General features: G+C 41.4%; 1 protein-coding gene across 3 annotated transcripts in view; it reads left to right on the top strand.

Moving 5' to 3' along the window:
• The window catches only part of PHACTR1 (phosphatase and actin regulator 1), a 297,876-nt gene that overhangs the window by 245,392 nt on the left and 40,282 nt on the right, over positions 1-12,202 (top strand). For all 3 annotated transcript variants that reach the window (XM_071736427.1, XM_071736425.1, XM_071736426.1), the window contains 2 exons: positions 2,078-2,286; positions 3,233-3,389. In XM_071736427.1, the coding sequence (XP_071592528.1) occupies positions 2,078-2,286; positions 3,233-3,389 (366 nt within the window). The remainder of the gene's footprint in view (positions 1-2,077; positions 2,287-3,232; positions 3,390-12,202) is intronic.

Below are 12,202 nucleotides of genomic sequence, written 5' to 3'. Positions count from 1 at the left end.
AATTAACTGCATTCACTTTCTGCTCACCACTGAAAGGTTTTTTTATTGTCTTGGTGTTTTTTTGCAATGATAACAGAATTTCACCACATTTAGTTTATCTTGGAAATTTATTTCCCAACTTTTTTAAATTTCCTACCTTTTCTCTTAAAAAGAGTTAGACAAAAAATAATTTACAGAGGAAACAGATTTTAAAAAATGAGCTAATAAAATTAAAATTAATATAGCATAACAAGAAATTAAAAGTGAGTTGAAAGTTCTGCACTGTGTTATGTGCATTTATGTGTTATTAGGAGAATTCAGCTGATGAATTCTAAAACCACTTTTGGGATAAAAAAAATTTTGGTGTCAAATTTATTGAAGTCTAATGCAAAGATTTGTAAGTAATTTTTTAATGAATCTTCCATACTTTGTGGCACTAAACAAGGATTACCACTTAAGGAAACAGAGTGCCTCTCTGCAAGGCATCCACTAAAGCTCTACATCTCATTGTTGGTTAGTCTGCAATAGTAAATGTTGCAATTAACAGAATTATTACTTTGAAGGAAGGGAAATACTTCAAGCTGACTCAGAAATTGACTTAAAGGGAAGAATGCTACATTTTTTCAAGATGCAGAACACCTGCACAGGTATTCTGAACAGGCTAAAATATTCAAGGGAATTGAGGCTACTCAGCACTCAGGAAGGTCTGACCCAAATTTGCACTTGCACCTCAAGTGCAGCTTGGCCAGCACATCTGGTTTCACATCTATGTTCTTGTTGTAGGTTAATTAGGAGTTTGACACAGAAAGGATGACTGAAAGGAAAATGTTCCCCATCTTTTATAAAGCTGTTGCCCTGGTTAGGACTTCAGAGGGAGCAGTTTCTGCTGACTCACAGGGAGCATCTATCATTTTGCCTGCCAGTTCCACATTCTAATTTCATATCACAAAAGCAACAGGAGCTATGAAATAAAAGTGGCTTGAGAAACTTGGTTCTGTTCCTGACTTTTCCTTCAACCTTTCGTTTGACTTTGATCTTCACCTCCTCATGTTCCTATTTCCCTGCTTGTATCGAAATGTTCATTGGGAAAGGGCTTCGAAATCAACACATGAACTGAGCTGGATGGTAGCAGTACTGATGACAGATCAGAACCTAGTGAGCTGCAGGAAATGATCAGTCACACTTTTTTGAGAAAAGAAATACTGTGTCAGCTCCAAGTCAGACTGATCTCCAGTGCCTGGCTGGAGTGAGCAGCCAGGACAGGAGAAGGGACATATTGTCACTACAGTGACAGACCCATCTTGCTGGTCATAAACATCTTTCTGTCCTCGTTTCTTCTCAAAAAGTGATGAAGGACAGCTGCTTTCCTAAATACAGTGAGAGAAGCAATTTTGTCTTCCGTTGAGCTGTTTCCTTTAGTTTATTCATATTGTCACTACAGCCCACACAACTTATAGCTGAGCCATTAGCAAACAAACTTCCCAGGGTTTAAGTCTCTTCAGTTATTACTCTCACCAGCTTAAAAAGTCTCTTATCTCCAAGCTCAGTTTCACATGCTTAGTTCCCTTCCCTTCAGAGGATTGTGCCCTGGTCTTTCCCTCAAGGTAATCAGCATCTTGCCTAAACAGTGTAAGTCATGGGTTCCCTCAGTCTTTAGTCTTTCTCCAATCCTTCTCTACAATCAATACTTCCCCCCACTCTCTTACTCCACCTTTGGTGAGACACTTGTTGGGTAGGACAAGTGTCTTTACTGCCTGCATGCCAGTGGTGAGGTCACACATACCCTGGGCTGAAGACACGATTATCTCAGTAGCTGGTGCAGTTCCCACTAAGCCTTGTGACTCTTATTTGCTGTATATCTTTGGCTCTCATCCCCAGCTACCATACTGTCCTGCCTCTCCCTAGTAAGTGTTGTACATTAAATCTAATGTACACTCACTTTAAACCCATCTTGCTGGTCGTAAAGATCTTTCTGTCCTCATTTCTTCGCAAAAAGTGACGAAGGACAGCTGCTTTCCTAGATACAGTGAGAGAAGCAACTTAGTCTTCCATTGAGCTGTTTCCTTTAGTTTATTCATTTCCTTTTCTTTCCCAACAGCTCTGGTTTACACACAGGTGACAGTGTTACAAAAACAGGACCAGGGGGCCTTCCAGACATGAGACAAGTGCCAACTGTTGTGATCGAATGCGATGACAATAAAGAAAATGTGCCTCATGAAGCTGACTATGAAGATTCTTCCTGCCTCTACACAAGACAGGAGGAGGAAGAAGAGGAAGATGAAGAAGAGGATAACTCATTATTCACAAGTAAGACTCATTCCAGTTTTGTGTAAAATAGCATGTTTTGTGTATGACAACTGCATGTCATCCTGCAGGCCAAGCTAAAGTTTCAGGCTCTTGGATTTCTTTTCTTTGGAGAACAGGGAGCAATTCAAAAAACAAAAGTCACCCCTTTTAAAACCCACCCAAAGAAGTTTCTAAATCAGACATATTTCATCTCCTCAGAATCCTCCCTTACTCCACAGGTGAAATTAAGCAGTCCTTGCTCTTAAACTAAGAACCGGAGCAGGACTGCAGTATCTCACACTCTACTGCCAAAGGCAGAAACCTCTCGTGTGTTTGTGTCTCTCTATCTATTTGTGTCTGTCTTCCCTGTTCAAGCTGCTTTGGATGCACACCTAAGGAAGCAAGCTTGATTCATTAAAGGCCAGTGGTTTTCACAGTGTCTGCCACCATCACTGCCTGAGAAGCAGTGTCATTTAATGTATATAAAGATCTGGGCTACTTGTGATTGACTTTTGATTCCTTCTAGCACGAGCTTGGATGTCTTGATATTACATTGCAAAAGAGAGAAACGCTTCTCTCATTCCACATTCCATAGCTCTGCTGCCTGCCCAGATTCTGAGGCTGAATTATTCATTCCATTACATGGTTCAGAAACAGTGTGTTAGAGAAAGCTACAGATGCCACTAGCATACATAGAGATGCCACATTCTGAAACAACCCCTTCTTCTCCACTCCCTTCTATGGAGCTTTATTTAATTTATTTTCCCTCTATACCTACCAAATTCAGGTTTTTCTTGTGAACTGAGGTAAACTGAGCACATGAAATAATTGACACGCCTTTTCCCATAGTCCCTATCAGTTTAAATGAGAGCCTCACATCCTCCCTTGGCTAGCACTTCTTTGCCTGCTTCATGCTGTATTGAAATGATGACACCTCCTTTGGCACAACCTCTCCTCTCTCCCACAGGTTCCCTGGCAAGGAAAATCTGCAGGAAGGACTCTTTAGCAATCAAACTAAGCAACAGGCCTTCCAAGCGAGAGCTGGAGGAAAAGAACATCCTCCCCATGCAGACTGATGAAGAGAGGCTTGAACTCAGGCAGCAGATTGGGACTAAACTAACAAGGTAGGGGACAAACATTTTTCTAACTTTTACTTTTGGAAATACATGGTGGGTTGTAGTTTTTATCCTTAGTCTGTAAACATTTGAGATATGTTGGTTCCTGATGTTCAAGAGGAAAAGACATGAGAGGAGCAAAGAGACTCCAAAGGCTATTTCTGCTCCAATACAACTTCCCATACAACACCTCATTTCATTTTCCTGGCATAACCCATGGGATCTTTGGTTGTCTTAAATAACAGCATCAACTATATGGAGCTGGTTGTTTTCATTGCACCAGTGGGAAACATTCAGCTTTGATAACATTTTGGAATGTATCTCCAGGTGCCATTTGAAAGGCTATTAGTTTGACCAAAAGGCAGAGGTGTAATTTTCTCTTCTGAGTGCATGTCCTGTAAGTAGCTGAATCTTTTCCTGATCTTAAGTGCCTAGGTCCTTCAGTACCTTCTTTTGTTGGGTCAGGGGGGACAGATTTACCCTGGCTGGAGTCTTTATTCTTCGTAACAGTGTTACCAGCTGTTCTGTTTTCTGTATTGAATGTGTTATAAAGGGATGGCCATTTAATGTGGAAGATTTCCATGAAGAATTAGTAAACTGAGGTCAGGTAGAAATGTCTAAGGTAACCTCCTCTGCTCCAGTCATGGCTTCTGTAATCAATTTAATACTGTTATGTTATCAACTTGGTGGTATGTAGAGGTGGCAAATGCTGTTAGTTACACCTCAGTGTGAGTCTGAGAAAACCACATGGGCAAGACCATCCAGTTGTTGGGAATTTTCTTGCAGTTTTTGGTTGGTGGTTTTTTGGTGGGTTTTTTTTTTTCTTGGAGGGGATAAGAGGGGAACACTGCTACCATGTTATAGAGAAAGGAAGAAAAGGAGCTCCTGGTAAATATCTCTTTCAGCATTTTATGTACTTTTTCTATGGTCTCATTTATCATGTCTTTGAAATAAACTAACCACATCTTGTCTTTGAAAGTCTTCCTGATGGGTCAGGCTTTACTAACTCTGAGACCTGTCTAATTCTTCAGTATTCTTGTTGAAGGGCCTCAGCAGATGCCCTTCATGTATGCAACGTGGCAATGCACCATTAGTGATACTGTGATTTTTCGGTCCAGTCTTTATTCAGCCTAATATCTTGCAAGCTGCAGCTGCACATGGATTTCAGAGTCCCAGAGAGCAGCACGATAGCTAGGTCCCAGTGCTTATGCAGTGAATTTTGGACCCTTCTGAAGCATCTGAAGAGTTGAAATTTTTGTCTCTTGGTGTATCATACTGTGCGCTGCTTGACCTTGCAATGACATTCAACAGCATTTCTGCTGTGTTGTCTATTTGCCTAAATTATTTAGCTCTCTCAGAAGTTTTACAGCTCTGTCTGCTGAAGGTAAATAGTGTTATTTGCAAACACTGACTGTGCACAGCTCACTGTGCCCCAGGTGATTTTTATTATAAGTGTTTTATATCTCACCTCTCCAAAACCTCCTTTTTCCCCATTAAGGAATGTTTCTTCAGCATATCTCTTTTTAACAAGGGTAACTAATTTTGGCAATACCCAGAACCTTTCCTGTGTAAGCCTTTTATTCTCACAGTGTCATCATTATTTTCTCCAGTTGCATCTCTGCTCATTCAGTCTGAGGTACAATGCTTAATCTAGAGTTCAGATAATTAAAATTGTATATATATAAGCTAAAAAAATAGCCACCAGTGTTCCATTCTCATTTTTACCTGTGTAACACCTCTGAAATTGGTAGAATTTCACAAATTTCACAAATGTTCCTTATCTGGAGTAATGTAGTTGCCAGTCCGACCTTCTAATTACTATTATTTACAACTTAATGTCTTACCATTTTGAGTCATTGAAAACAATCAAGAAGAATGAGGAGAAAAGAACTTTCCTCACCTCTAATACACAAAAAAGCCACAGATGTTTCAGCAGCAAAAAGCAAGGTACCTGTCTTATCAGTGTTTGTATCTAAATGTGATGTACCCATGTGCATAGACTGATGAATATTAAATTGAAATAGAGAACATTTCATTTTGGACAGGATTTCTTTGCTGTCCAGACTTCATTACTGAATCTGTCCTTTGCCATTGCTCAGTAATTGTCACACAGTGATGCAAATGCCAAGCAGAATTAAAGTAGTGAAGCATTTATAGTCCTTAGAGAAGATGGTAGCTGCAGAATATAATTCTAGCTGGCAAATCTGAATTTTAGAGCGATTTGTACTGTTCCACCAATGGTTCCCTATGGTTTAAAATAGCTAGCCATTGAAATTACATATGCTACTTACAGGAGTAAAAAAATGCAGAATAAAAACTTCATCAAATAGTTATGGTCTGTAATGGATCAATTAGTTTTTACCAAGAGGCTCATTTGGGTACAGTGTTTATGCATCTTTCTTGCAGTAGTTTGGAATAGTTCATTGGCTGCAACATTTGGCAGATCAAATCTAATACTATACAGAGAATGTAATTTTTAAAGATGCTTACAGCCAGGCATATTGAGAGATTGACCATATGATTCTATGACATATTGAGTGGGACCAAAATGATCCCAGATGTAGTTCTTACAGTGTTATTGGAGTCCAACCAGGAATCAGTTTGGCTCAGAACATTTTGTTCTCACCATGTTCAAACCTATCTTGGAACCTCTGAACCTCAAATTAGTCCCAGAAAATTGTTACGACTTTATTATTGTGTCCACCAACTGGTAGAGATTGTCCAGAGCAGATTTCACCATGTCACCTCTTTGCCATGCTGGGAGAACACTACTCTGCCTTAAACCAGACCAGTTGTGGGGGTGAGGTGACAGAGACTGTGTCTTACAAGGAGAATGTGGCCCACTACACACCTGAATATTAGCTCTTTCATGAAATTAGGACCTTTGTACCTGTCATAGAAACATTTCACATGTATGTAGTTCTTCACTGGTGTGGGTCCTCTGTCGTGTCTCAGCAGATGTAGATCCCAGGAAAAAATGGAGCTTTTGGCCCAAGGTGGCAAAATATGTCCTAGCAGAGGCAGGAGATTTCATGTCAAGTGAATTCCATCCCCATGAGCAAGGCCACTGCATCATGGTCTATTTCTGGGCAGTCTTTAAACAGTAGATACAGCGACTAATTAGAAGGCCTCCTCCTCTCACCAAACCAGAATGAACTACTCTAAACTGTGATACCTACTATGAAGCTAAGAGCAGAGAGAGAATTAAGATGCTAAACTTCAGCTCATAACCACATGTGACTAGGGGATAGTAAATGCATGCTGGAGGACATGTCCTTGGCTGCTAAACCCCCTACAGCTCCCTTAATTTCTACTGTAAAATGCAGACATTCTGCTCTGAGTAAATCTTTAGGTTGGTATGATTTCTTTTCCTTCCTTCTCATCTTTTCCCAAACTCCCTCTCCTCCTTATCCCTCTGGTGCCTGCACAGCTTCACAGCTGCTCAAGAGGTGCATATAAGTGACTGTAAGAGAGAAAGGAGAAAACAGGACTCTGAAAGTCAACAGGCAGAGGGAAGAAACAGACTTCTTGCCTTCTCTATGTATCTGTAGCTGTTGGACTCACTGGAAAGAAGTAGTCCCCAGGTTATTCAGGTTAGAGCAGAAGGCAGGAGCACCTGGATTTAGCTTTCAGTGACTATCAGGGTAAGTGGGGCATATCTGAGCTATGACTGTGAAGCAAGGAGTCAGACAGGCTCTGGATCCAAACTTGATGGTTCTCCCAGGGGCAATGATAAAGACATGACCTTTCAGGAGCATCTGGTGAGGAGGAGGGCCAGCACTGATGGGTGATGCACAGGAGAACCACAGGTCTCCCAGGACCGCAAAACTGTCCCCTGGTACTGAGATGGGTGCTTCAGTGCCAGTCCTTGCACTTCTGTTTCACCAAGGAATCATAATGTTGGTCAAAAGAGACTGCACAGCCTTCCTCAATCAATATATTATTTATGAAGCAGAAGAGCCCTTTAGAGAAAATGCATCTACCTGTTTCTGTATAGATAGAAACTACACCAGGCTTTGCTGAGGACTTTGCAGTCCCTAGAGCTAGGAGAACCTGGTTTCTTTGCACATCTTCCATAAAGTGTCTCTCATACCTTGAAAAAAATTTGTGATTTTATTCTGTGAATGATTTGAACTGTCTTCTACAAGAGAGGCTTTCTAAAGCATTCAGATCTTTTTTTGAGTCTCTGAGCCTCCCGACTCTAGCAATTAGATACAGGGATATTAAAGCTGATATTTGGTCCACTGTTTTTCCAGAATGTATGGAAGTGTCTGCTTTCCCTGAAATGCCTCTATCCTGGCTTTTCCCACTTGCAGGAACGGAATAATCTAATCATATTAAAAAAACGTGTTAATCCAGTATTATTATCATCCTCGCATTGATAATAATCAATGTTAAGGGAATGTCTTGATATTTACAGTATTACTACTGATTAGCATCATGTCTTTCTCATCAGCATACTCCTACTCAGCTCTGGGCAGAGGGCAGGCTGGCTGCAGGTCACAAGGCAGAGGAGACACATAAAGGCTGTCCAGAGGCAAGCAGTGCATGTCAGGGGACTGCTACCCTCACTGACGGGTGCCACAGGCAATCCAGTAAGATTTTTGCAGCCCAATAAGATTTTATGCTGTGCTGCTGCCAAAAGCTTTCAATTGTAGGAGCCACATTCAACCCAAGACCATGCCCAATGTGAAGAGACTGGGGGAGGGGATAGAAACCCTCACTACATAATTATACAGAAAATAATTAAATTAGAAACAAATAAAGAAGAAAGTAATTTATCACAGTGTGCACACAGTACCTTTTGCCTTTCCTGTGACTTTGAGTGATGGAACCTGTTGTTCAGCTGAATCCTGTGAGTGTGTCACTGTATATGTTCTGCTGGTTTAAATCAGTGAATCAATGGCAAACTCTTCTGTCAGATATATACAGTAGAGCTCTGGATTGTTTGTTGTATAAGCCTAGAGTTATTCACTACAATACTTTATGGGATGTTGTCCCTTCACCAGCAAGTGGAAAATCTTCATATGAAGCAGTATAAATAATATATTATTTCACAAAACGTATCATGAGGCAAAGGATAAGAAGTATGAAAATAGATCACAGAGCCACTATCTGTGTATATATGGCTGTAAATGTGTACCTGTGAGATACAGGCACACAGACCTGCTGGGTGCCTTTATAGTCCCATTGATGCTTTGGAAATAGTACTGTGATGTCTGTGTCTGAGAAATGTAGCATGGAAAGCCATAGATTGTTGTTAAGGAGCAGCAGGTGTGAGAGATGATGGTCACCTACTGTCTTGATAAGAAACGTAATCTATGCGACATGTTCCCTGATCAATATTACTTCTTTCTCAGCTGTAGTGAAAAATACTGCCTGGAAACAGAAATCCAGTAGTGAAATAAACTTGGTAAATTTCCGTGAGTATAAAAAATTGCCATTGATTTTTAAAACAGCATTCAGGTGCTGTGAAGTTTTTGGACTACTGCACATCAAGTGCTAGCTGTCTGCGTGTCCCCCTGCATGAGTGATAGTACTCAGGAGAAAGACCAATACAAATGTTTATAAACAGCAGGAGAGACATGAACCAGAACGAAGAGAGGGAAAAATGGACTATTTGGGAAAAGATTTGCATCTTCAGCGTCACTGTGAGGGTGACAGAGATATCAGTACTGAGGAGAGCTTGGTCTGCAAGGCTTGCACTGGGCTTCAATTGGACAGCAGTTCCTTCAGAGGTCTGAGGGGACTGAAGAGTTTGAAGTGACCATTTTTGTTTACTAAAAGATCAGTCTGTCAGGAGATTCTGCTTTTTGTTTATTTAAACATCATTGTAGTCATGCGGAGGGGAGGGTTTGCTCAGCCAGAGGATGGCAGCAGGATGGCCCCCGTCAAGCCTGGCTGCATCTCCTCATGGCTGTTCCCCATCCGGCGCTGCAGAGAGCATTTTGTGCCCTCCTCATCTCCCAGCCATTTAGGGATAAAAAACCCGGGCAGACAGCAGGATTAGGTTTTATTCAAAGACCTCGTTTGGTTGGGTAACGTGAAATAATTTCTTCCTAATTACCTCTGACGTCTGCAATTCTCACATTTATTGTTCACTCCCACGAGCGAGAGACAAGCAAGTGCCTAAAGCAGGAGCTGATCCCCCAGTGCCTGCCCGTGCCTCTCTGTTCTGAGCTCCCCTCTTCCCATGCAGGGTGCTGGGGATAAATCACACGGAAAATGGGATTGCGGGGAACAAGCTCATCTAAATCCTGGATTAGAGGGGCCGATGTGACAGCGCTAGGTGTGCGAATGGGAGGTGACTGAAAAAAGCCACAGCGGACTGAGCCTGAATTTTAGTCACGATGGTACCTAGGGAAAACAGCAGATTTTTTTCTTCCCTTCTAGTTTACTTCACGAGGAAGCTGCACATTTGTGAGAAAGCCCAAGGGAGCTATCTAAATTGTCCTCAGCATCAGGAGAAAGGCAGCAAAAGCAGGTGATTATCTATGAGCAACAAGCTGAAAACAAGTTATCATTACACATCTGGGCTCAGCCATTAGGAATAAATACTATGAGCAGAAGGGTTCTGTGAAGGGGTACAGATGGAAGATGGGCTCTCAAGGCCTTTGTCAGCCCTTTTTTCTGTGACTGATGTCATGGAGAGCTCTGTTGTGCTGAAAGGAAAAGTGGCTTTATAGTTAAAATGCTCTGGGAAGGCTTCATCTTTGACAGGCATCTCAACTTCAGGCAAACCACTGAAAAAAATGTGTGCGTATATATGTGAGTCTTTATTTAAGGTACATTGAGGTCTCCAGATGCAAATATGTGCCTGCAAACCTTGGTAGTTGACAAACCCTCATTGACAGCAAAGTTTGTTTGCTTTTGAAAAAGCACCCAGATATCAGGATCTCTTTAGATGTGTTTCAGTGGGACAGGGATCCTCCATTCTGAGCAGGGTTTGGACTTGCCTCTTTTAATTAGTAATTTTCACAGCTAACATGATCATTCATCACAGAAAAAGGCATGTCTAACATCCCAAATTACTCTATTGCTCCAGAGTAATGCTATTACCCTAGCTTTCATATGATTTTCAACAACCAACATACATTTGCATAGATTTGCTTTATCTGAGTAATTTATGGTTAGGATTTGCCATGGCTAAAGGTCAACAGAGCAATCCAGGGAAGGGGGGAGGTGGCAGTGGGTAATGTCACCACAAAACACATTGCCTCTACATGCTCCCTTGTCTGGGATGGACAGTGTCCTTGACCTGTGATCTGGATGGGTCTTGGCAGTATGACCTCTCCTCTGTCGCAGCTCCACCTCAGGATGGGATGAATCCCTGCTGCCTCCACTTTAGCTCAAGCAGGGCCAGCAGGTGTTTTGCTGTGTACAAATTCCAAGCCTCTCAGAGAGGGTATAGTCTGTCCTCAGGCAGATGTGTCTCTCCATGTTAGAAGGTGGGGTTCCCAATGTGCAGCGACAATTTATTTGTGCCACTATAAAGGAGGAGAAATGCTTTGCTGAGGAGAGGAATGCTCTTACTAGTAGTCAGTAGGCAGCAGCATTTGAGGGAAAGGTCACCCCAGAGGCACCCGTGTGGCCACTGATGAAATGGAAAGTGTTTTCTCCATGTCAGAAGTTCATTTCAATCAGAGACGTTGCCATCCCAGGAAGGTATTTGTTATTCCTGCGGTCTGTCACTGCTTCAGCTGCCTGCTCCCATGGAAGCAGGGCAGGTCACTCCATGCTGTCCTTCCAACATGTTTCTCCCATCCTTCCTCTGCAGAAACCAAGGCATAATATATTACAGGGTTACAGTCTCCCCTTCAAGCTTCCCATCCTCCCCTTCAAGCTTCCCTGACACAGCCTTTATTTGAGGTCCTGCTGTCAACACAGCAAAGACAAAAAAATTTAGTCTTCCTTAGTCGTCTTTGCAGTTTCAGTGGGGTGTGGTATCCTGTATTTTGTTCCCTGAATTGATTGTGGCATTGCTTTGAAACCACCATCACCTTTCACCTCAAGGGAAGACAAATTTCCAGCAGAGCAAAATAATTCATTGTGATGTAATGCAAGGTTGTGACAGTAATGAAATAACCTATGTCGGTAATAGGAATAGTCTTTTATTTCTCCAGTAAACAAGAGGCCATGTGGAGTCTGTTCAGTGCTCTCTTTTGAGTAAAGGAATAACAAATATTAATACAGACAGGTGAAACAAACACAAGCAAGGAAGATCCAAAATATTGTATACTAGCTTTAAAAGAAGAAAACAAAGGTGGTTTGTTACTGTTGTGGTTTTTTTCTTTTGCTGGCTCCATTAATAACTAGCTCATAAATTTCCACCTTGAAAAAAACTAGCCATAAATCTTCATATTTTGTGTCTGCTGATTGTGGGGAGTTAATCACAAGCACAACAGTTGCTCAGCTTGGGTGACCTTGTAATTTCTGTAAAGGAAACAGATCAGTTGGCAATACAAGTAGATAAAAGCAGTGGACTAGCAGGAATAAATTTCACCTTCTAGGCAGATTATTGTAAAATGGAGAAATTGCTTTTTGAACAAAATATTTAACCTCTCTCAGAAGTTACAGTTTGAATTTCTTTTCCCCTTTGGTGTATTATGACCTATTTGGCAACACATGTGCAGGAGATTAACATAGGTAATCCTTTTAAGGCAGTCAAACACATAAACCCAGTTTTTTATCTTGACTCCAATCAGCTTTTAAATATATATGTGTGCTCATAAATAAATGTGCACTGTGACTATTACTGTGAGCATACAAGCAGGACTGCTGGAGAAATAAGCCTTAAAGTGCATGCATGGTCACCTGTCTGT

This window comes from Heliangelus exortis, chromosome 2, assembly GCF_036169615.1.
Source record: "Heliangelus exortis chromosome 2, bHelExo1.hap1, whole genome shotgun sequence".
In the NCBI taxonomy this organism is placed as follows: Eukaryota; Metazoa; Chordata; class Aves; order Apodiformes; family Trochilidae; genus Heliangelus; species Heliangelus exortis.
The sequence above is the reverse complement of the archived record's forward strand: the minus strand, read 5'-3'. Positions and strand labels throughout refer to the sequence as shown.